At 38.6% G+C, this 22,103-nt stretch overlaps 11 protein-coding genes and 1 non-coding gene across 12 annotated transcripts; 9 read left to right on the top strand and 3 right to left on the bottom strand.

Moving 5' to 3' along the window:
* Positions 1 to 220: 220 nt before the first annotated feature.
* On the top strand, positions 221 to 2,152 carry HEL2 (E3 ubiquitin-protein ligase HEL2; the record flags this gene model as incomplete). Its single annotated transcript, XM_018363684.1, has 1 exon — positions 221 to 2,152. One exon carries the CDS (start codon positions 221 to 223, stop codon positions 2,150 to 2,152), a length of 1,932 nt encoding a protein of 643 aa, XP_018223813.1.
* Positions 2,153 to 2,362: 210 nt separating this feature from the next.
* Positions 2,363 to 3,376, bottom strand: PEX10 (ubiquitin-protein ligase peroxin 10; the record flags this gene model as incomplete). Its single annotated transcript, XM_018363683.1, has 1 exon — positions 2,363 to 3,376. The coding sequence occupies one exon, from the start codon at positions 3,374 to 3,376 to the stop codon at positions 2,363 to 2,365; it is 1,014 nt and encodes a 337-aa protein (XP_018223812.1).
* Positions 3,377 to 3,909: 533 nt separating this feature from the next.
* AKR1 (palmitoyltransferase AKR1) lies at positions 3,910 to 6,198 on the top strand (the record flags this gene model as incomplete). Its single annotated transcript, XM_018363682.1, has 1 exon — positions 3,910 to 6,198. One exon carries the CDS (start codon positions 3,910 to 3,912, stop codon positions 6,196 to 6,198), a length of 2,289 nt encoding a protein of 762 aa, XP_018223811.1.
* A 487-nt stretch (positions 6,199 to 6,685) lies between these two features.
* Positions 6,686 to 7,942, top strand: DIN7 (exodeoxyribonuclease DIN7; the record flags this gene model as incomplete). The annotated part of the gene is made up of 1 exon (XM_018363681.1): positions 6,686 to 7,942. The coding sequence occupies one exon, from the start codon at positions 6,686 to 6,688 to the stop codon at positions 7,940 to 7,942; it is 1,257 nt and encodes a 418-aa protein (XP_018223810.1).
* A 327-nt stretch (positions 7,943 to 8,269) lies between these two features.
* Positions 8,270 to 9,100, bottom strand: DI49_0443 (uncharacterized protein; the record flags this gene model as incomplete). Its single annotated transcript, XM_018363680.1, has 1 exon — positions 8,270 to 9,100. The coding sequence occupies one exon, from the start codon at positions 9,098 to 9,100 to the stop codon at positions 8,270 to 8,272; it is 831 nt and encodes a 276-aa protein (XP_018223809.1).
* A 295-nt stretch (positions 9,101 to 9,395) lies between these two features.
* DI49_0442 lies at positions 9,396 to 9,466 on the bottom strand. The gene has a single exon. It is a non-coding gene; the product is annotated as a tRNA-Gly (tRNA).
* Positions 9,467 to 10,653: 1,187 nt separating this feature from the next.
* On the top strand, positions 10,654 to 12,345 carry EXG2 (glucan exo-1,3-beta-glucosidase; the record flags this gene model as incomplete). The annotated part of the gene is made up of 1 exon (XM_018363679.1): positions 10,654 to 12,345. The coding sequence occupies one exon, from the start codon at positions 10,654 to 10,656 to the stop codon at positions 12,343 to 12,345; it is 1,692 nt and encodes a 563-aa protein (XP_018223808.1).
* A 365-nt stretch (positions 12,346 to 12,710) lies between these two features.
* On the top strand, positions 12,711 to 13,223 carry SWM1 (Swm1p; the record flags this gene model as incomplete). Its single annotated transcript, XM_018363678.1, has 1 exon — positions 12,711 to 13,223. The coding sequence occupies one exon, from the start codon at positions 12,711 to 12,713 to the stop codon at positions 13,221 to 13,223; it is 513 nt and encodes a 170-aa protein (XP_018223807.1).
* A 937-nt stretch (positions 13,224 to 14,160) lies between these two features.
* YAP6 (Yap6p) lies at positions 14,161 to 15,321 on the top strand (the record flags this gene model as incomplete). Its single annotated transcript, XM_018363677.1, has 1 exon — positions 14,161 to 15,321. The coding sequence occupies one exon, from the start codon at positions 14,161 to 14,163 to the stop codon at positions 15,319 to 15,321; it is 1,161 nt and encodes a 386-aa protein (XP_018223806.1).
* Positions 15,322 to 15,719: 398 nt separating this feature from the next.
* HSP78 (chaperone ATPase HSP78) lies at positions 15,720 to 18,155 on the top strand (the record flags this gene model as incomplete). The annotated part of the gene is made up of 1 exon (XM_018363676.1): positions 15,720 to 18,155. One exon carries the CDS (start codon positions 15,720 to 15,722, stop codon positions 18,153 to 18,155), a length of 2,436 nt encoding a protein of 811 aa, XP_018223805.1.
* A 343-nt stretch (positions 18,156 to 18,498) lies between these two features.
* On the top strand, positions 18,499 to 19,977 carry RKM4 (ribosomal lysine N-methyltransferase; the record flags this gene model as incomplete). The annotated part of the gene is made up of 1 exon (XM_018363675.1): positions 18,499 to 19,977. The coding sequence occupies one exon, from the start codon at positions 18,499 to 18,501 to the stop codon at positions 19,975 to 19,977; it is 1,479 nt and encodes a 492-aa protein (XP_018223804.1).
* A 309-nt stretch (positions 19,978 to 20,286) lies between these two features.
* CTA1 (catalase A) lies at positions 20,287 to 21,828 on the top strand (the record flags this gene model as incomplete). The annotated part of the gene is made up of 1 exon (XM_018363674.1): positions 20,287 to 21,828. One exon carries the CDS (start codon positions 20,287 to 20,289, stop codon positions 21,826 to 21,828), a length of 1,542 nt encoding a protein of 513 aa, XP_018223803.1.
* Between the last annotated feature and the right edge of the window lie 275 nt (positions 21,829 to 22,103).

Here is a 22,103-nt window from a genome sequence, read left to right as displayed (position 1 = left end):
ACGAATAAGTTGTAAATTTAAATTATATTTGAGATCGTTTTAGAGTTTGGCTGTGCTTTCTGCTTGAGATACTAATAAAACGAAGTTGAGAGAACTCCCGACCTAGGCATACATTAGAAATTGTTGAGCACATACTTAGCACAAACTCATTTGACATTGTCTCTTTCTAGAAGTTTTACCGTCGTAAGAATACCGCCGATACTTGTGTTCAATAATTAAAATGAGTGAACCCACTAAGGAGAATGTTGCTTCAAAACGTAACTTTCGCCGTACTCAAGGGCCCCAAAACAATACCAAGCCTAGTAACGATAAGAAGAACCCAAGAAGAAAGCAAAAGAGAAATAACGTACCTGGTGCACCCAGTCTCGACACCTCCAATACTGAGGACGATTCTGATGAAGAGAATGAGTTATGTGTAATTTGTGCGCGTAAGTTATTATATGTTTCTTTGACACCTTGTCATCATAAAACATGTCATATCTGTGCTTTCAGACAACGAGCTTTGTATGAAAAGAGGAGTTGTTTAATTTGTAGAACAGAGAATGAAGAAGTGACGTTCACTGACCAAATAGATGAAGAAATCTCAGATATACAAAATTTTTACGAAAAGAATGAAAAATATGGAATAAAGTTCGCTAGTGAAGAGGTCGCCACGGCAACAATGAATCTTCTAAAGTTTTTTTGTCCGTTGTCAAAGGACGAAGAAGCTGTAGATTTTGGTAGTTTCAAGAAATACAATGAGCATTTGAAATCTGAACACAGTAGAATGATTTGTTTGATATGTGCGACCCACAAGCACGCCTTCCCTGCAGAGCTCGAAATCTTTGCTCAAAACCAATTACGTAACCATCAGTCTAAAGGTAATTCAGAAGGGTTCAAAGGACATCCTATGTGTGCCTTCTGTTCTGGTAAAAGATTTTACTCAGATGATGAATTATACGTCCATATGAGAAATCAACATGAAAAGTGCCATATATGTGATAGAATCAACCCCACTTCCCCCCAATACTTCAAAGATTATGACCAGTTATTCGACCATTTCAGACATTCGCATTACGTCTGTACCGTTCAATCCTGCCTAGATAACAAATTTGTTGTCTTCAAGGACGAGTTGGAATTACAAGCGCATATTTTGCAAGAGCACGGTAATATCTTAAAGGGTAAACCAAAGTTTTTCCAGTCAGAGCTTTCCACTTTTATTTCAGCACCATCCAGGGTAGTTAGAGAAAGAGATGATTACGACCTTCCATCTATGTCTTCGCTACCGGGTTCTGCGTCCAGTTCAAGAACTAATGTGAGAGCTGCAAGCTCTCCTGAAGAAAGTAGATTAAGATTGGCCGAGAGGGCCAAGTACTATTTAGAAAACTCCAAAGAAGATTTTGACAAGTTTACTTCATATAATGAGAATTATGCTAAAGGTTACTTAAGTGCGGAAAAATTGTTGGAATCGTATAAGCTGTTGTTCACGAAACCAAATGCAGATGTTTATTTGTTGGCGCATAACCTGGCTGAGACATTCCCTAGAAATTCCGCCAAATACAACAATTTGAATGCTATATATGAACAACGAGAGCAAGCTCTTGAGCGACAGACCTCCTTGCCATCCTTATCGAGTGACCCCTCACTTTCAATGTCAATGGCCAGGGGTCATTGGGGTGGGACTAATGATGGTGGTAGCGGAGGGGCACCATCAGGTGTTAGAAATATCAAAAATCTACCAACTTTGAAAAGCCCTGCAGCATCGTATGATCCATTTGCAACGACTATAAAAAAGCAGGCTTCAAAAGGCGTGAAAAGCTCCAAAAGAAGTACTTCTCAACCAATTAGTTATCGGGCTACTTCCAATAACGCAGTTGCTTTTTCTCCAACGTATTTGGAGAGCAAAAAAAACTCGTCATCTGCTGCTTCGTTAAATAATAGCAAGGACAAGTTGAAGAGTTTAAACTTGCCTCAATTACCTCCACCAAAGCCAAAAGTACAAATTCCTGGTTTGAATAGACCTCAGGCTGCAGATCCAAAACAGTGGGGTAAAAAGTCGAGCATAGAGAATGCCAATGTCCACGATGATTTGAAAGAACTGAATATAAGCAGTAACGGAGGAAATAAGAAGAAAAGCAAGCAAAAACAACTATTATTCCACATTGGTATATAATGAAAAAAAACGTGTCTATTTTGTAATTGATAAAAAGCATTGGCAAAAAGAAGGTCATAGATAAAATTCTGATAAACACACTTATCTAATTAATTAATGTAATTACACGATTAAATGTATTTTTTTCTGTCTCATTACAAAGACGTCCGCGGTCATCGTTGAATATTTATACATGGTGTTAAAGAGTCATTGAGAGCATTAACTAGGTCGCTATTGTCGTAAGACCAAAATTTCTTGCGTTTGACATTGCTGTCTACATAAAGGACATTCGGGCCTCTCTTTACACCAACTCATCAGACAGTCCCAGCAGAACAGATGCCCACAGGGTGTGCAGCTAGGATCAGTCATGTCCATGAGACAAAGAATGCATTTTCTCGAAGCTTCTGGGATATAGGGCAGTTGATCTTTGTCTGACAAACGTATGTGAGCCAACTGAAATTCTTTCGGTATTCCTTCTATAGAACCACCTTTAAGGGTTCCCTGTAAATCAAGAGATGTCCTTACATTCGAACCCGGGGCACCTTTCTTTTCAGAAATCCACGACCCTAAGGTAGAGCTTAGAACTGGATACCACTTCAAAATATTTTGAGTCAATAAAATATAACCCAGCACCTTGTATGTCCTAGACCCTTCTTTTCTAAATTTGGCTTCGTTCTTCGACATGATATGCTTGAAGGCATATCTCATGCCAAACATCCTTTTAAAAACGTTATAAAAAGTTCCCTTGAAATAAAATAGGGTCATATGCAAGTCTAACACGAAATCCAAAAGGCTCTCGCAGAACCCGGTGACATTATCATCACCTGTGGTTTCATTTTCCCTTTTACTGTTCGCAATTTTCTTGTATAATTTGGAAATCAAATATGGACATAAAGAATAGGAGAAAACAAATGCCAGCATTCTAAATCGGCCCGCTAGTTTGGTACCACGCTTATTGGTATATATCAAGTCAACATATTCCTCGCCCAATGTTCTACCACGCCTTCCCGTAGTAAAAAGTAAATATATTAGCTTGGCAAAAATGGAAAGTTCTCTAGGATATGAATTGGCAAACAATTGGTTTTTTATCAGTTTGCATAATTCAGTAATCTTTAGGACCAACAGGGTTTGAATCTGATCATCCTTTTGGTGCGCTTGTACTATACTTGGAGCATCGGCAAACGGAAATTTCAGCTGTGATAGTGGCACAGGTGCTTCATTTTCTACCTTGGTGTCGTTGTCCATGCTGTAACGTCTAATATCAAACCGACTCCAATGGAAATCCTTTTATTCTCTTCTACTAAGTCTCAATTCACTTCAAATTTGCCTTAAATTTTTTTCATTTGAACGGCTAAAACGTACTCCGCCCTCTTGGACGATCGCTATGATCAAGACGATAGTCGTACACTTAGAGGCTCGTGCGAGAAATTGCCCTATAGTGGCAACTCCAATGAGGTTAATACATGGCCCTAATCGAATATTGTTGCACGCATGATTCACGAAATATTCCTTGCTGCTCGTTCTTCATATAGCCTTCGATATCGCCATGTATAGTCACGTGAGTTCGTACCTAACATTCCGGGTGATGAGCCTTGTTTTCGTAATTTTCTATTAAGCCTTCATATAGAACAATCTATAAAAGTAATCGATATACAGAAACTAAGAACGGCGAGAAGTGAGTACTGCTGGTTTTGAGGTTCTAGTACCCTTTCAGCTGACTATACTGTTCCCGGCTTGCTTTACAAAAAAGGAACGCTTTACTTCATAACACATATTTCATGACAAACGAGTCATTGACTACGCCTCTGGCCTCTACTTTGGTGGATAAAGGGCAGGCTACCGATCCCAATGAAGACTCGCAAGAGGATATTAGCCTGGGCGGTTCTAATGGCGCTGCCTCGTTGTCTTCTTTAAAGGCTATAAGATCCGAAAATGAAGATGCAAACGAAAATGGACAAACAGATCATAATGATATTGAAGAGGATCCGTTATTAACTCGGTACCATACTGCCTGCCAAAAGGGCGACCTAGCCACGGTGAAGGAAATGATACACGGCAAGTTACTAGAGGTTAACAAGGATGGAGATTCTGTTGAACACATTACTGGTCTACATTGGGCAAGTATCAATAACAGACTTTCCGTGGTTGATTTTCTCGTTTCGCAAGGCGCTGATGTCAATTCAAAGGCTGGTGCCCTACACGCCACACCATTACACTGGGCTGCCAGATATGGTTATGTTTACATTGTGGATTTTCTGCTCAAGCACGGAGCAGATCCTACCATGACAGATGACCAGGGTTTCAATCTTTTACACTTGTCCGTCAACAGCTCCAACATAATGCTAGTTCTTTATGTCCTGTTCAATGTTGTTAGCAAGGGCCTTTTGGATGTAGACTGCCAAGATCCAAAGGGTAGGACGTCATTATTATGGGCTGCTTACCAGGGTGATTCCTTGACTGTAGCAATGCTGTTAAAATTCGGTGCCAATATAAAGATCGCGGACACGGAAGGGTTTACCCCGTTACACTGGGGTACAGTAAAGGGTCAGCCACATGTACTCAAGTACCTGATTCAGGATGGTGCAGATTTCTTTCAAAAAACAGACGCTGGAAAAGATTGCTTCGCCATTGCGCAAGAAATGAACACTGTATACTCGCTGAGAGAGGCATTAATCCACTCTGGATTTAACAACGACGGTTATCCCATCAAGAAATGGTTCAAGAAAAGCCAACACGCCAAGCTAGTTACATTCTTGACTCCATTTATATTTCTGGGGCTTGCATTTGCTCTTTTTTCACACGTTAACCCATTGTTTGCTATTATTGTACTTTTTTTGTTGACCCTTGCAACCAACAAATGTCTGAACAAATTTGTTCTGCCGTCTTATGGAAGAATGGGCATTTACAATGCTACTTTACTAAGGTCACCTTTGTTCTCAGGAGTGTTTTTTGGCAGTTTACTTTGGGTAACCATTGTTTGGATTTGCAAAGTCATGCCCTGGACATTTGCCGATGAAACGTATACTAACATACTATTGCTGATAGTACTTTTGCTTGTATTTTATCTTTTTGGCCAGCTTGTTACCTCGGATCCGGGCTGTGTTCCAGAAGAAACTGACCATGAAAACGTTCGGCAAACAATTTCCGATTTGCTTGAAATCGGTAAATTTGATACGAAGAATTTCTGCATTGAAACCTGGGCAAGAAAGCCGCTACGGAGTAGATTTTCGTCCCTAAATAATGCTGTGGTGGCAAGATTTGATCATTATTGCCCTTGGATCTTCAATGACGTCGGGCTTAAGAATCACAAAGGATTTATATTTTTTATTACGTTAATGGAATGTGGCATTTTAACTTTTTTTGTGCTTTGCTTGGAATACTTTGATGAGCTTGAAGATTCCTATGAGGATGGAGCCCAGGAACAGGGCAAATGTTTTATTTTAGGCCACTCCGACCTCTGCTCAGGACTAAGGTATGATAGATTTGTCTTTTTAGTACTCTTGTGGGCCTTGTTGCAATCTGTTTGGGTTGCGAGCTTGATATTTGTCCAAACCTTTCAAATATGTAAAGGAATGACAAACTCGGAATTTAACGTTCTAATGAAAGAAAATAAAGCTAATGGTGCTGACGGTATATCTTTTAATGAGAACTTCAATACTACACCAGAAGGATTTGCTCCCTCAATTGAGTTGGATGAAGATAATAATGATGCAATACTGGCTCCCGTTCCAGGTTCGACATTGAGGAAGCCACGAACTTGTTTTGGTGTTTGTTTCACAGTAACTGGTATGGACCAATGGTTCGCAGTTATAAAGGAGACTATTGGTATCAAAGATAATAGCGGGCATAACATATATTCCATTACATCGAAAATTCCAACAAACTATGGTTGGAGGAAAAACGTCAAGGATTTTTGGCTTACAAGCGATGTAAACGCGCCTTTATGGAGAAGAATTCTGTATTCTCCCACAAGTTCTAAAGCCTTACTCAACGGGACAGAAGTCGACTACTTCAAGCTTTACAAGTTGCCAGTAAAGGAATCAGAGCAAGGAAGTGATATGGTATGAACCGTTATTGTTTTCCTTTTTGAAGGGGATGAATGGTACGTCTTAATGTCATTACGCACAAAAAAATGCAAGAAAATGAAGGAACTTTCCCAATGTGCAATATTTTTATAGAAGAAACAGACAAAATGAAGGACTATAAGAAAAAGCTTATAAGTAAAACATATATAAAGGTGACGCAAGATACTAGCATTCTTTTTGGTTATTTTTTAATACGTATATATATATTTTTTGTTTGGAAAATTACTGGAAGCCACTTTTTGTCTTGTTTTGATTTCGCTTATTTTTTGTTTACATATTTCCGTTTTGACGCGTTCCGTGACACGTTAAAAGGTAATAACTTCAGAAAGGGGCGTGTGAGTTCCTATAGACTTTGTGGAAATTTGGAAAAGGAGCGAATAGCATAATATGACCAAGGTGTGAAAAAGCTTTATTGTTACTTTGATGATCATGTAGAAACAGCGAAAGAGGGTAGCAACAGCAGGAAGAAATGGGAATACCTGGCTTATTACCACTATTGAAAACAATTCAAAAACAGGTAACCCTAAAAAAATATGTGAACCAAACATTGGCTATTGATGGCTATGCGTGGCTACATAGGGCTTCTTGTGCGTGCGCTTTTGACTTAGTAATGGGCAAGCCAACAAACAAATACTTGCAATTTTTTATTAAAAGGTTGCAACTATTAAAACGGCTTAATATTACACCATATGTAGTTTTTGATGGCGATTCACTTTTTGTAAAAAGTCACACAGAAATGCAAAGAAAGAAGAAAAGGTTAGAAAATGAATTGATGGCAAAGAAATTGTGGTCGGCTGGCGACAGACTCAATGCGATGGAATACTTCCAAAAAAGTGTTGATGTCACACCTGAGATGGCAAAATGCATTATAGACTATTGCCAGGCACATTCAATTACATATATTGTCGCCCCATTTGAAGCAGATGCGCAGATGGTTTATTTAGAGAAAATGGGTCTTATACAGGGCATTATATCAGAGGACTCGGATTTATTAGTGTTTGGCTGTAAAACTCTAATAACTAAACTAAACGACCATGGAGAAGCTCTGGAAATTTCAAGAGACAATTTTACATCTTTACCAGAGAGTTTTCCTTTAGGTGAACTAAGTGAGCAACAATTTCGTAATCTAGTCTGCTTAGCGGGCTGTGATTACACAAGTGGAATTTGGAAGGTAGGTCTGATCACTGCAATGAAAATCGTAAAACAGCACTCTGCTATGAAAGACATACTTGCGCAAATGGAACAGACAGATAAATTTCGGCTAAGCAAAACGTTCAAACAGGAAGTTGAGTTTGCCAATTATGCGTTTCAATATCAGAGAGTGTTTTGCCCCCTATCAAATCAGATTACAACATTAAACCATATCCCACAGCCTCTCATAAACTGTCGTGCCGAAATAATGAAGATCATAGGATGTATTGGCTCTGTTGTTGAAAAAAGATCAGGAATACGAAAAGATATCATTGACACTAAAAACATTGATCACAAAGTTTATGAAAGAATAGCCAAAGGGGAACTGAACCCAGTAGATATAACTTCTAAGCTTTTAAATAGAGAGAAAAAATTAAGAATAAGAAACCCACTCAGGGCAAATATACTTGTAGGTCGGTCCGACCTTCTCAAAAAGGTACCCAGACAGTTGACTGTAAGAACACAGAGTGGAACGTTTAACGCGGAAATTCCACTCGAGAGTAAAGAGGTTTCTTTGTATATTCAAGCTTATTGATGAATATAACTAGCATTTTGCCTTCAGGTCCTTTAACATGATATATTATGCATTGTATTTTGAAAAAAAAACTTCATAGCAAACAGAGGAGCTAAACTTAAATACCTACTCTTGACCTTGAGTTATTTTCTCTCAGCTACCCATTGTAAAAAGCCATGATATTGAAGAAACTGATAAACGAACCGATACAAACATATATACACATTATATTAGAACCTGTAAATACAAGCAGAATAATACTACTCGAAATTTTTTTGTTCATAACCACACTAAAACAAAAAAACAAACTAAATGCCATTCCATATGGTATTAAAAAATCAAAAACAATCAAGGCCAAACTAAAGAAAAATCAACCGTCAAAATGATACCGTTACTTCCACTTTCAATATTCTCGACAACGTGAAAGTTCTTGTCTCGCGTAGATGCCACATAATATGCGTCGCCATCTTTTTTGACTAAAATATCACCTGAAAGCTCTCCATCGCTTTTCCGATTTTCCATAAAGTCGATACTCTGCAATAGCGTACAACCTGGACTTATTCTTCTGTAGGAATTTTTATCACCGTTGTATGCGATGATATGTGACCTAACAAACTTGGAGATATTGTTTTGAATTGCGGCATCTAGTTCCTTTTCTGTCGCTCCCTTCCTTTCAAGCTGGTCAATATTATTCGGAAATTGCCATGGTTTCGAAGTAAGCTGGGAAACAGCCTTATTCGTTGGTGCAATAATAATCAAATCTTCATTAGGATTACTGATTTTATTGAAAGTTTCCACATCATTTCTTACATATCCTGCAAATATTTCGACTTCCTTTAATAATGAGAGTTTTGATTCCAAGGATAAAGGAAATAAGTCAGCTGAAAATTCCTGTTGCTTTGTTTGTTGTGTTCCCAAAACATTATCCAGGTTTATCGATAATCTTGAAGAGTCGCGCGCTCCCAGATTTTTTTCATACATATATTCTAACTCGTCAAAACCTAGGTGATGACCACGTTCCCGGCGAGGGATTTCTTCAGGTGCTAACCTTTTATGTAGTTTGCCATCTGAATCCTTAAAGGCAATTAAGCTGACAACATTTTTGCCTCTTACAAAAGTAGGCTCCACTGCGCATAACACAGAAAAACAAAGCAATATGCTAATCGGTAGGTTGAACATTACGATAACAATACGGCTCTTTGTTTGCAAGGAATGTCATAAAAGACAAGAAGGGGTCTTGGTTTTATACATGTTTCGTAGATTAGTCCGATGAGCGGGGACGATGATGTAGTGTCTTATTGATCGTCATTAACGGTAACAACGAATATCGGACAACAAATAAACTATCTATGCCTCAATCGCGTGGGCATATGGTGAAAACGAATACCAAAACAGCAAATAGTTCCACTTCACTATGATGTCAGCTTTTGTAGACGTTCAAACGCTTGATATAAAAAATATTAAACTAAAAAATTGCGCAAGCCCGGAATCGAACCGGGGGCCCAACGATGGCAACGTTGGATTTTACCACTAAACCACTTGCGCTGTATTTAATTGATTGTTTGTATTTGCGACATATATATATCAAATTGTATCTGGACTACAAATCTACCAACGTGTAACTGAAACGCGCTTGAATTTGCGGAATAGGTGATTCTTAATAACCATTTAAATTGCATGATGATCTTTGGGATTCCATTTGTTGATAATTAGTTAGTTTAGTAAGTTGTAATAATTAAGAATAAGCAGTTCTTTCTTATTATTATATAAGAGAGGTATATAAAACACACGCTGATTGGTTATATAAAACCTAATGGTTCAAATATGGTTTAGGCATTATTAATGAGTTATCAGTTATAGCTCATCTCCTTATATATTAATTCCTGATCAATTAATAGATCTTTAATCTTATCTTCATTAAGTATGTTTGTTTCAGATCAACATAATTAATATCATATTAAAGAATGTTCGAGATCGCCTATTTTGACATAAGGAATGTTATATCCAAGATCACCTTATTCCAACACCATTGTTTCTCAATTTTATAATATTATGTATATAGATCATACTAGATTCTCCTCATGGATTTACGAATCCATAAATAGGAATCAGTAATTTTGCATAATGTTATAAATGATTCTGTTCCTCTTTTTATATGTTATTGTTCATTGATCCTATCACAATATCAGTCCTTGCACTTCAGCTTCCATTGATTTCGATGACAGTGAGAATCTTAACTTACTGGTCTTATAATTTATGTCATGTTTTAACACCGTATATAATAGCAATAGATGGACGATAGTGGAATCTTGTTCCAACAGTACGCGTATACCCACACCGGGAATCATTCTTCGATGTGCCTCTGTTCAAAAAAAAGAGGTCTCATAAAAAAGGAGTAAGTAAGATCAACGCCTCAGTGCTTGTTAAAATAAGCAAGGGCTGAAGACAATGACCGTGTATGCAACATAACGTGCGCGTTTATTTTGTATTTGCGACGTTGAGGCGGCGTAGCATGCGTCCCTTTTTTTCTATTTACGGACGCTGTTCGAGAAAAGAAGTCGCGCGAAAAAAAATACAAACATAGTAAATAATACGATGTGAAATGGGTACATCCTCRAGAATGCTCTATTTATAAATGTCGAAGAGTTTTTTGTTTCCATATATACGCAATAAGTGACATATTCTTAAAAGGTATTAATCTCTAAACTACTTACCGGTTGGGGTGTTCTAATATGCTTCTGGCTTTGTATTCTCTTTTGGCATTTCTAGTTGCATCCCTGGGCAAAGTCGCCCGAGGGATTGATATCTCAGGCAGCGGAGAATCCTTATCTTCCTTGGAACTAAATGTTCTTCAAAACAAATTCGCATCCTACTACACAAACAATAGTATTAGTGTAAAAGGTATCACAATCGGTGGCTGGTTGGTTACAGAGCCTTACATCACGCCATCGTTGTACCGTAATGCAACCCTACTGGCAAAACAACAAAACTCCTCCCGAAATATCTCCATAATCGATGAATTTACTCTTTGTAAGACCTTAGGTTATAATACTTCTACAACCTTGTTAGACGGTCATTTTAAAACATGGATAACAGAGGATGATTTCAAACAAATTCAAGCCAACGGTTTTAATTTAGTTAGAATCCCTATTGGATATTGGGCATGGAAACAAAACGCTGCCGAAAACCTTTACGTTGATAACATAACCTACAAGGATCCGTATATAAGTGATGGATTACAGCTCAAATATTTAAATCAAGCTCTAGAGTGGGCACAAAAGTACGAGCTAAACGTTTGGATAGATTTACATGGTGTTCCCGGATCACAAAATGGGTTCGACAACTCAGGGCAGAGAATACTTTATGGTGATTTGGGCTGGTTAAGATCAAACGATACTCGAAAACTAACTCTAGCAGTTTGGAAGAAAATGTTTGAAACTTTCTTAAATGGTGGTGACAAAAGCCCCGTGGTGGGTCTTGAAATCGTCAATGAGCCGCTCGGTGGTAAGATTGATATGTCAAATATAACACAGATGTACTATGAAGCATTTGACTTATTCAAGGAAAACCAAGATTCGGGTGACAACACAACTTTTGTTATCCATGATGCTTTTCAAGGCATCGGCAATTGGAATTTAGAACTGAATCCGAATTACCGCAATGTTTCAGACCACTATTTCAATTTGACTAAAGCGAATTATAGCTCTCAAGATATTCTAGTCGACCATCATCATTACGAGGTCTTTACAGATTACCAGCTGGCCGAAACTCAATTTTCACGTATCGAAAACATTATAAATTATGGGAATTCCATACACAAAGAGCTTCCTTACCATTCTGCAGTAGTCGGGGAATGGTCGGGTGCCATTACCGATTGCGCCACCTGGTTGAATGGTGTGGGCGTGGGTGCACGATATGATGGCTCCTATTATAATACGACACTGTTCACCACCGACAGTAAACCAGCTGGTACGTGTGCCTCACAAAAACCCTTAAGCGATTGGACAGAAGATTACCGTAATCGTGTCAGGCAATTCATCGAAGCACAATTGGCCACCTATTCAACAAAGACGACTGGATGGATATTTTGGAATTGGAAAACAGAAGATGCTGTGGAATGGGATTATTTGAAGTTAAAAGACGCAGAACTGTTCCCTTCGCCCTTTGATAATTATACATACTTTAAAACAGATGGTTCCATGAAGGAAGGTTTTTCATCCTCTTTATCTACACAAGCATTCCCAATAAGTACAACTTCCATCCCATTCTCTACTACAACCACCTCCAGGAAAAGTAAAAATTTCGCAAGTTCTACTAAGCTGAAAGCGAGAACGTCACTATCAATTGATAGTATGAGTTCTATATGGAAAGAATGTATATGCATATCCATTGTCGCAATTATTACCTTCTGTGCTATTTTGTGAAATGGATGTTATTATAGAAGTGTGATGGTAAAGATCGTGTATGTAATTTTGTCAGGTGTTGTATAGATAGATACTCCGTAAATAAACTCTAAATAAAAAGATACACTTTCACAGCCCCGAAATTATCATGCTATTTTTTGGCGGGCTTATATCAATATCGAGCTCGTAGAAAAAGACACTTTTATGTTTTCAGATCTAAAAACTATGTCATATTTGTGCTGTCGCTTCCCCCCCCCCTGCATTGTGAAACAAGCTGAGTACTTAGTCAAAAAATATCGGTACAAACCACTGATCTTAACATAGTGGGGTACAGTAAAAAAAAATAGGACAAGGAAAAAGAAAACACAAGACAGTCCCCACCCGATATGAGTTCAAGTTCATACAGAGATTCATTTTTCCAATACCGACATTTATCAGCACCACACCACATCTTATATGCAGAATGGAACCAGGATATACTAGCACTTCCAGACGAAATCGGAAATGTTGCTATGGCCATGGAGGATAACGCTCGCAATGATGTGGGGGAAGGAAGGGCTACTCAAGATGGGGAAAGAAACTCTAACGTACACGAAGGGAGTCAAAATAAAACATTGATGACAAACGAGCAAAACAGTAACCGTTATTGGAACTCATTTCATGACGAAGACGATTGGAATCTCTTTAACGGTATGGAGCTCGAAAGCAATGGGGTTGTAACGTTTGCCGGGCGCGCGTTTGATCATTCTGTAAACGGAGGAGTCAATTCTGGGAACGACAGTGGCAAGGAGCCAAGAAAAGAAACGATAACGGGTTCTATTTTCGATGGGCGCGTTACACAGTTGGCATATGCGAGAAATAACGGTTGGCAAGAGCTAGCGCTGCCACAATCACGATGATGGAAGGGTGACGTATTTTCTGATCATGTCAATATTTTATCGTGGCGTGTGGGTGCTCTGCACAGCCGCTGCCGCTTGTCTATTGTTTATTTCTTAAACGGTGAAACAAAAAGCCGGAGCAAAATGGCACCCCCCCCAGAAGAGTGTGTAGAAAAGTACCTTTCTCTCTCGCAAGGAAGGGGTTTTTTTTTTGGCTGTATTCTTTCAAGTGATCCCTTTTGGACACTTTACTAAGAATTTTGGCTGGGTTTTTCTGGGCGGGGAGTACACGGTGTTAAGTGGTGCTGATTTGTAGTATGCTATACATTTTCTCTACTTCATTTAAGTTAAAGTTTTTCGCTACATGCTGCATCTGCGGAATTGTAACAGCAAGTTTGAGGGCGTGCGTAATCATTCGTTTTTTCGCCAACGACGCCCCTTTGCATTATGCCGAAGAGGAGAAACTTTGTTCGAGATTACGCTTTTTCGGTAATTTAAATATTGGTCTTGCCCTCAGTTTCACTGCACACGGAGAAAACATTTCAAATCGTTTGCAGGCAATTGTTAATGATTTCTGAGACTCTCTGATTTCTTTCTGTCATACTGTTGTGCCGCGATTTGAAACACTAATAAAGTATACTTTGGCCCTGCTTCTTTCTGTTTTTAATTTCTTTTTCCCTTTTTAGTTTTAATTTTTAGAGAATCTTTCTCTTTGTTTATTTTGTTTTATACGCTTTTATCAGACCTTGCGATATCTGAAGTAGGCTTTCTTTTGGAAGCCATGCAAGCTGTGAGACCAGGGAAACTACCATCGAGACGAAACTGAACAGAGAGAACCTCTGTATAATTAAATACCAAATATCGACACCATCAACCGATTGTAAAGACAGAAACCTAATAATATACATCTATATTAATATTTGCAAAAAACACTGAATAATTAGACTGCAGGGGGCAAATGCAAAACCCTCCACTGATCCGTCCTGATATGCATGCTCAGGGAAATAATTCAATGGGCGCGTGCAGCACCTCTGACAAAGGCGTAAATGAACAATCGTCTCCTCATACTGTGCAGTCAAGCGTAGCCCAAAAATTCCCTCATAAATTGAATCATACTACTAATAACAATGACACCGATGTCTCTGCCGTCAATAATCCTACTCAGACCCCGTTACCAAACCTGTTGCATTTACCTGGTCCACCGGACTACAGATCAATGCACCAGAACCCCATACATCCATCTTACGTTATCCCTCCGCATTCAAACGAAGGGAAACAATCAGCTTCTTATAACAAACCCTCAAATGCCCATGTAAATATGCAATCATCCATGGTGTTTCCACCAAAGAATTATCCTGTAACCTACCCACATCATCAAATAAATCCTCCCTTACCAAATGGACTTCCAAACAAGAATATAAATTCAAACAAAGACTATATTATTGAAGGTCAACCATCGTATTTCCAATCGCGTAATACTAGTATTACATCTGTACCCCTTCATTTTGAAAACAGTGCTGCTAGCGCTACTAACCTAGCTGCTAGTACTAGCGTAAGCGAACCCCTTGTAGATAAAGAAGTACCGCCGGCAGGTAGTTCAGGAAAGACTTTGAGAAATACAAGAAGGGCTGCTCAAAACAGAACTGCTCAAAAGGCATTTAGACAAAGGAAGGAAAAGTACATCAAAACTTTAGAGCAGAAATCAAAGATATTCGATGATCTGCTAGCAGAAAACAATTACTTCAAATCATTGAATGATACGTTGAGAAATGATAATAATATTTTAATATCCCAACACGAAGCTATAAGGAATGCAATCACAATGTTAAGGGGTGAATATGACGCCTTGTTTAATGAAAATAATATGTTGAAGAATGAAAATAATATTTTAAAGAATGAAAATAACATCGTAAAAAATGAACATAATATGTCAAGAAATGAAAACGAAAATCTGAAAATTGAAAATAAACGTTTTCATGCTGAATACATACGAATGATTGAAGACATTGAAATTACGAGAAGAAGGGAACAGGATCAACGAAATGAAAGAGAGCACCTGATTAAAAAAATTAGATCGTTAGAGGAAATAGTTAAAAATCAGCCCAGTAAAGGCCCGTGACATGAGAAGTAAGAGAGGGGAGATGAATGTAACGGTATTAGAGAACCGCTTTCCATCTTTAGCTCAAAATGCATCTAAAAGACTCACTTCACTTCAAAATTCAATAAGTATAATCAATAAAATCCATAATGAGGTATATTTTAACTTAATTTATCATCTCCAGAATATTCTAGAACTCTTTTCTCATCTGTTTAGCATCGGTCTCTTAACGTGAGGTGCACGGAAGTTTGCTTAAGTCAACCCCTGTGATTCATTATATTTAAGCTCATCGAGCCCCCTAGTAACTGGTTCCATATATATAGACAGGCATATGTAAGCATAGAACTTATAACATTTATTTATTGTTTATACCGTGTGTTCGAGGGTAAGAACGCGAAACTTTTTTTTTGGAGTCAAATATGTTAAGGCACATAAGACAAGTACCCATACAACAACACTTACAAAAAACACAACTATTGAGACAGAATTTTCCACGGATCTATGTTCCTCTACAGCTACAAAGGACTATATGTAGTTCGAATGCAAGGACTCAAATAGCTAATAAATCTTCTCTAGAATTAAGAACAAATCCATTGAACGGAGCTGCTATTTCGGCATTTCCGTTAGGGCACCTCCAAAGTGTGCCAGTTTTCAGAAGAACATACGTCCAAATGAGAATGGATCCAAACCAGCAGCCAGAGAAACCAGCTTTAGAACAATATGGTACGAATTTAACGAAGTTGGCACGAGATGGTAAACTAGATCCAGTTATTGGGAGAGATGAGGAAATTGCAAGAGCTATTCAAATTTTATCGAGAAGGACGAAAAATAATCCATGCTTGATCGGTAGAGCTGGTGTAGGTAAAACTGCCTTGATTGACGGGTTAGCTCAAAGAATTGTAGCAGGGGAGGTTCCCGATTCATTGAAGGATAAGGATCTGGTGACTTTGGATTTGGGGTCTTTGATTGCTGGTGCTAAATATAGAGGTGAGTTTGAAGAGCGTTTAAAGAAGGTTTTGGAGGAAATCGACAAAGCTAATGGCAAAGTTATTGTTTTTATCGATGAAGTCCATATGTTACTAGGCTTAGGTAAGACTGATGGTAGTATGGATGCTTCCAATATTCTAAAACCGAAATTAGCTCGTGGGCTACGTTGTATTTCGGCAACAACTTTGGATGAATACAAAATTATCGAAAAAGATCCCGCTCTATCAAGAAGATTTCAGCCTATTTTACTAAATGAACCAAGTGTCTCAGATACAATTTCTATTTTGAGAGGGTTGAAAGAGAGATATGAAGTCCATCATGGTGTCAGGATCACTGATACTGCATTGGTTTCCGCTGCTGTTCTTTCAAATCGTTACATAACAGATAGGTTTCTACCTGATAAAGCCATCGACCTTGTCGATGAAGCCTGCGCTGTTCTACGTCTACAGCATGAATCCAAACCGGATGAAATACAGAAGCTGGATCGTGCTATAATGAAAATTCAAATAGAGTTAGAATCATTAAAGAAAGAGACTGATCCCCTTTCTGTAGAAAGAAGAGAAGCACTGGAAAAGGATTTAGACCTGAAAAACGAGGAACTAAGCAGATTAACTAAAATCTGGGATGCCGAAAGAGCGGAAATTGAATCTATCAAAAACGCTAAGGCAAATTTGGAACAGGCAAGAATTGAACTGGAAAAATGCCAAAGAGAAGGTGACTATACCAAAGCATCCGAGTTGCGTTATTCGAGGATCCCTGATCTAGAAAGGAAAGTGGCCTTGAGCAAAGAAAGTAAAGACGGAGATAAAGTAAATCTGTTGCATGATTCAGTTACTTCTGACGATATTTCGAAGGTTGTTGCTAAAATGACCGGTATTCCCACAGAGACTGTGATGAAAGGTGACAAGGACCGCTTACTATACATGGAAAACTCTTTGAAAGAGAGGGTGGTTGGTCAAGATGAGGCCATAGCTGCTATCTCGGATGCTGTCCGTCTACAAAGGGCTGGATTGACTAGTGAAAAGAGACCAATTGCTAGTTTCATGTTTTTAGGCCCCACTGGTACAGGTAAAACAGAATTGACGAAAGCTTTAGCAGAATTTTTGTTTGACGATGAATCGAATGTGATTCGTTTTGATATGTCAGAATTCCAAGAAAAGCATACCGTCTCTCGTTTAATCGGTGCTCCCCCAGGTTATGTTTTGAGTGAATCTGGTGGTCAATTAACTGAAGCTGTCAGAAGGAAGCCTTATTCAGTTGTTTTATTCGACGAGTTTGAAAAAGCGCACCCTGATGTCTCCAAATTGTTGTTGCAAGTATTAGATGAAGGTAAATTGACTGATTCTTTAGGGCATCATGTTGATTTCCGTAATACAATCATTGTAATGACTTCGAATATCGGACAAGACATTTTACTAAATGACAAACATTTAGGCGATGATGGTAAGATTGATACCCCAACTAAGGAGAAAGTGATTGAAGCGATGAAAAGATCTTATCCACCAGAATTTATCAATCGTATTGACGATATTCTAGTTTTCAACAGGTTATCCAAGAAGGTGTTAAGGTCTATTGTAGATATTAGAATTGAAGAAATTCAGGACCGGTTGGCTGAAAAGAGAATGAAGATTGATTTAACCAATGAAGCAAAGGACTGGCTAACTGACAAAGGATATGATCCGATCTATGGTGCAAGACCACTGAATAGATTGATTCATAGACAGATTTTGAATTCAATGGCAACCTTCTTATTAAAGGGCCAAATCAGAAATGGTGAGACCGTAAAAGTTGCAGTAGAAAAGGGTAAACTTGTGGTGAAGCCAAACCATGAAGAAGGTGAAGCGATTGAAGAGGAAGCCGAAAAATAAGCTGTCCAAGCAGCTTAGAAATATTACTAATACCAGTACTAACACATAATGAAGCAACACGCATTTTTTTTGTAAATACAGTAAAGAAACAAAAGAATTTTGATACATACAAGTATATAAACCAAACAATTACTATTTTTTATAGTGCCAATACGATAGATCTATGGTGTAAGAAACTATAGGCAGACGGGTTATAAACCTTGCAAATAAAAATCTCATAGCGGGTAACATTTAGCCTGTACTAAAATGCATCGATCGAGAATGAAAAACTTCGATACCTCTTAATGTTCGAAATGGTCATCTGAGAGGCAATTAATAGACTCACCACATATCGCTGTTAGTTATGGATAATTTTTCTACAAATACGGAATGCTTTGTTAATTGGTTGGAAAAGAACGCCAAAATTGAAGTTTCCCCAAAGATTAAGATCAAGGACCTCCGTTCTGATAGTCAAGGCCGCGGAATAGTTGCCATCCAAAAAGTCAAGAAGGATGAAGTGTTGTTCGAAATTCCACGAACTTCGGTTTTGAACATAACAACATCTAAACTGGTGAGAGATTACCCTTGGCTCGAAGAGAAGTTTCTGAATGAAATGGAGTCATGGGAAGGTTTAATTATATGTATACTTTATGAAATGGAAGTTTTGAAAGAAAAGAGCCAATGGGCGCCCTACTTCAACGTTTGGAACAGGCCTAAAGATATGAATACGCTGATCTTTTGGAATGAAAAGGAATTGGAATTATTACAGCCTTCTCTTGTACTTGAGAGGATGGGGAGAAAAGAGGCCAAAGAAATGTATGAAGGAATTCTTAAAATGATTGAACAAATTGGCGGAAAACTTGCTGATGTGGCTGTGCATTTCGAGTTCGATGATTTTGCCTACATCGCAAGCATCATTTTAAGCTATTCTTTTGACATGGAAATGCACGATAATAATGCAGATGAAAGTGAAGAAGATAGCGAGGAAGAACCTGAAAGTAATCGCTATTTGAAATCTATGATTCCACTCGCTGATACACTGAATGCGGATACCAGTAAATTTAATGCCAATTTAACATACGACTCGGGTTCATTGAAGATGGTTGCTGTAAAGGATATTGGGATGAATGAACAAGTATATAATGTTTATGGAGAGCACCCAAATTCTGAGATATTGAGAAGATATGGTTATGTTGAATGGGATGGTTCCAAGCATGATTTTGGAGAGGTTTTACTCAAAGACATCGTTGATGTATTAAAAGAGACCCTTAATGCAAGTCCACAATTTTTGGAAAGCTGCATAGCCATTTTACGTACTAACACCACTATTCAAGATTTATTGGAAGGCGAAGATATAGTATTGAATTCATACGAATGTTATTTTGATGGTGAATCGGTCCCTCAATCAATAGTTTTTGTTCAAACCTTGACTATTCTCTGCCAAATTCCAGGTTTATCTGAAATGAATGGGAAGATACTAGAAAGACAAGTAGAAAGAGTGATAAAGAAGTGTTTGCAACTGATAGAAGGGGGCCGCGTTACAGAAAACTACCATACCACATGGAAGCGTTGCATTACCAAGCGTCTAGAAAAGTATTCTTTGAAAAAGATCGATTTATTTAAGCCACCATCAGAGAAGGATCTCTTAACAGACGAAGATCTAAGAGGTCTGATGGCTCAGAGAGTTTTAAAAAGCGAAGTAGAGTCACTGCGGGCGTGTGAGAACTCGGCTGGCAAGAACTACAAGATCATACCTGACCAAAAACTGCTAGCAAACATCTTGAAGAGCAAACCAACAACGAGCGAAGAAAGTGCTGCCAAGCGTCCTTGTATTAGGAAATAACGTTTGTTTTAACTATTACCTACGATTGGCGATTAGTAATGCAAAGACTGGCTGGAATTAGCCGCGCAACTTTGGCCGGGCGGGTCTTCCTTAATCCGAAAACGTGAACGGCTTTAGCAGGCATAAACTCCGAAATCCCCACAGTATCAAAATTGGAGAAACAAGCGCTTGCTGTCGCCAGCCATATAAAGTGACCTTGATAGCGTTAATACACTGGGTGTAAAGTAGTAATTTTGCTTTGTTATGCTATTGCAATCTAGGAAATAAATAGATACGTAGTACAGCAACACAAACTAAAAAATTAACAACATGTCAGGACAAGAGGAGAATAAAGTAAATTCTTCTGACGTAAGAAAGGATAGAGTTGTGACGAACTCTACTGGTAATCCCATCAATGAGCCATTTGTCACCCAGCGTGTTGGGGAGCACGGGCCTTTGCTTTTACAAGATTATAACCTACTCGATTCTTTGGCGCATTTTAACAGGGAGAATATTCCTCAAAGAAATCCTCACGCCCACGGTTCTGGGGCCTTCGGTTATTTTGAAGTGACAGACGATATTACAGATGTTTGTGGGTCTGCCATGTTTAGCAAGATCGGTAAGAGAACGAAGTGTCTGACAAGATTCTCCACTGTGGGTGGTGATAAAGGTAGTGCCGATACTGTTCGTGACCCAAGAGGGTTTGCAACTAAATTCTACACAGAAGAAGGTAATTTGGATTGGGTCTACAACAATACACCTGTATTTTTTATCAGGGATCCTTCGAAATTCCCCCATTTTATCCACACGCAGAAGAGAAACCCGCAAACTAATCTAAGAGACGCTGATATGTTTTGGGATTTCCTTACGACTCCAGAGAATCAAGTGGCCATCCATCAAGTCATGATTCTCTTTTCAGACCGTGGTACTCCTGCGAGCTATCGTAACATGCACGGATATTCTGGTCATACTTATAAATGGTCAAGTAAAAACGGCGATTGGCGTTATGTGCAAGTCCATATTAAAACCAATCAAGGGGTCAAGAATTTGACTATAGACGAAGCCACTAAAATCGCAGGGTCCAACCCAGATTACTGCCAAAAAGACTTGTTTGAATCTATCCAAAGCGGTAACTATCCATCGTGGACTGTTTATATTCAAACAATGACTGAACAGGAGGCCAAGAATTTACCATTTTCGGTCTTTGACTTGACCAAGGTATGGCCTCAAAAGCAATTCCCATTACGTCGTGTAGGCAAACTTGTTTTGAATGAAAATCCACTGAATTTCTTCGCACAAGTGGAACAAGCAGCGTTTGCCCCTAGTACTACTGTCCCATACCAAGAAGCCAGTGCTGATCCGGTGCTACAAGCTCGATTATTTTCTTATGCAGATGCTCACAGATACAGACTGGGCCCCAATTTCCATCAAATACCCGTCAACTGTCCCTATGCCTCCAAGTTTTTTAACCCTGCCATCAGAGATGGCCCAATGAACGTAAATGGAAATTTTGGTTCAGAACCTACCTATTTAGCCAACGACAAATCATACTCGTATATTCAGCAAGAAAGACCTATTCAACAACATCAAGAAGTATGGAACGGACCCGCTATCCCTTACCACTGGGCAACATCTCCAGGTGATGTCGATTATGTTCAAGCTAGGAATTTGTACCGCGTCTTAGGGAAGCAACCTGGACAACAAAAGAACCTAGCTCACAACATCGGTATCCATGTAGAGGGCGCCTGCCCTGGAATCCAGCAACGGGTTTACGATATGTTTGCCCGCGTAGATAAGGGACTATCTGATGCGATCAAGAAAGAAGCAGAGGCAAAACACGCTGCTGAACTTTCAAATAACTCTAAGTTTTGAAGTAAAGAAGTCACGAATAACAAACTTTATTTCTACGAAAATTATTTATTATAGTGCACATGCCTTATATCTAATTATTTATTATATTACAATCTATGTATTTTGTTAATTCATGTTGTTTATCTTGGTGCAATTGGCATGTTTCAAATTCTCAAACCCCATTACTTAAAACTAAGAGGTTTTTTTTTTTGGCTATATAAAATCGCGGCGGCTTGAGGCCAAAGGAACTTTATTAGGGGCAGAGTTTTGAGCATACTTAATATAATCCACAGTAT

The sequence above is a fragment of the Saccharomyces eubayanus genome, chromosome II, assembly GCF_001298625.1.
Source record: "Saccharomyces eubayanus strain FM1318 chromosome II, whole genome shotgun sequence".
Lineage (NCBI taxonomy): Eukaryota > Fungi > Ascomycota > Saccharomycetes > Saccharomycetales > Saccharomycetaceae > Saccharomyces > Saccharomyces eubayanus.
The sequence above is the reverse complement of the archived record's forward strand: the minus strand, read 5'-3'. Positions and strand labels throughout refer to the sequence as shown.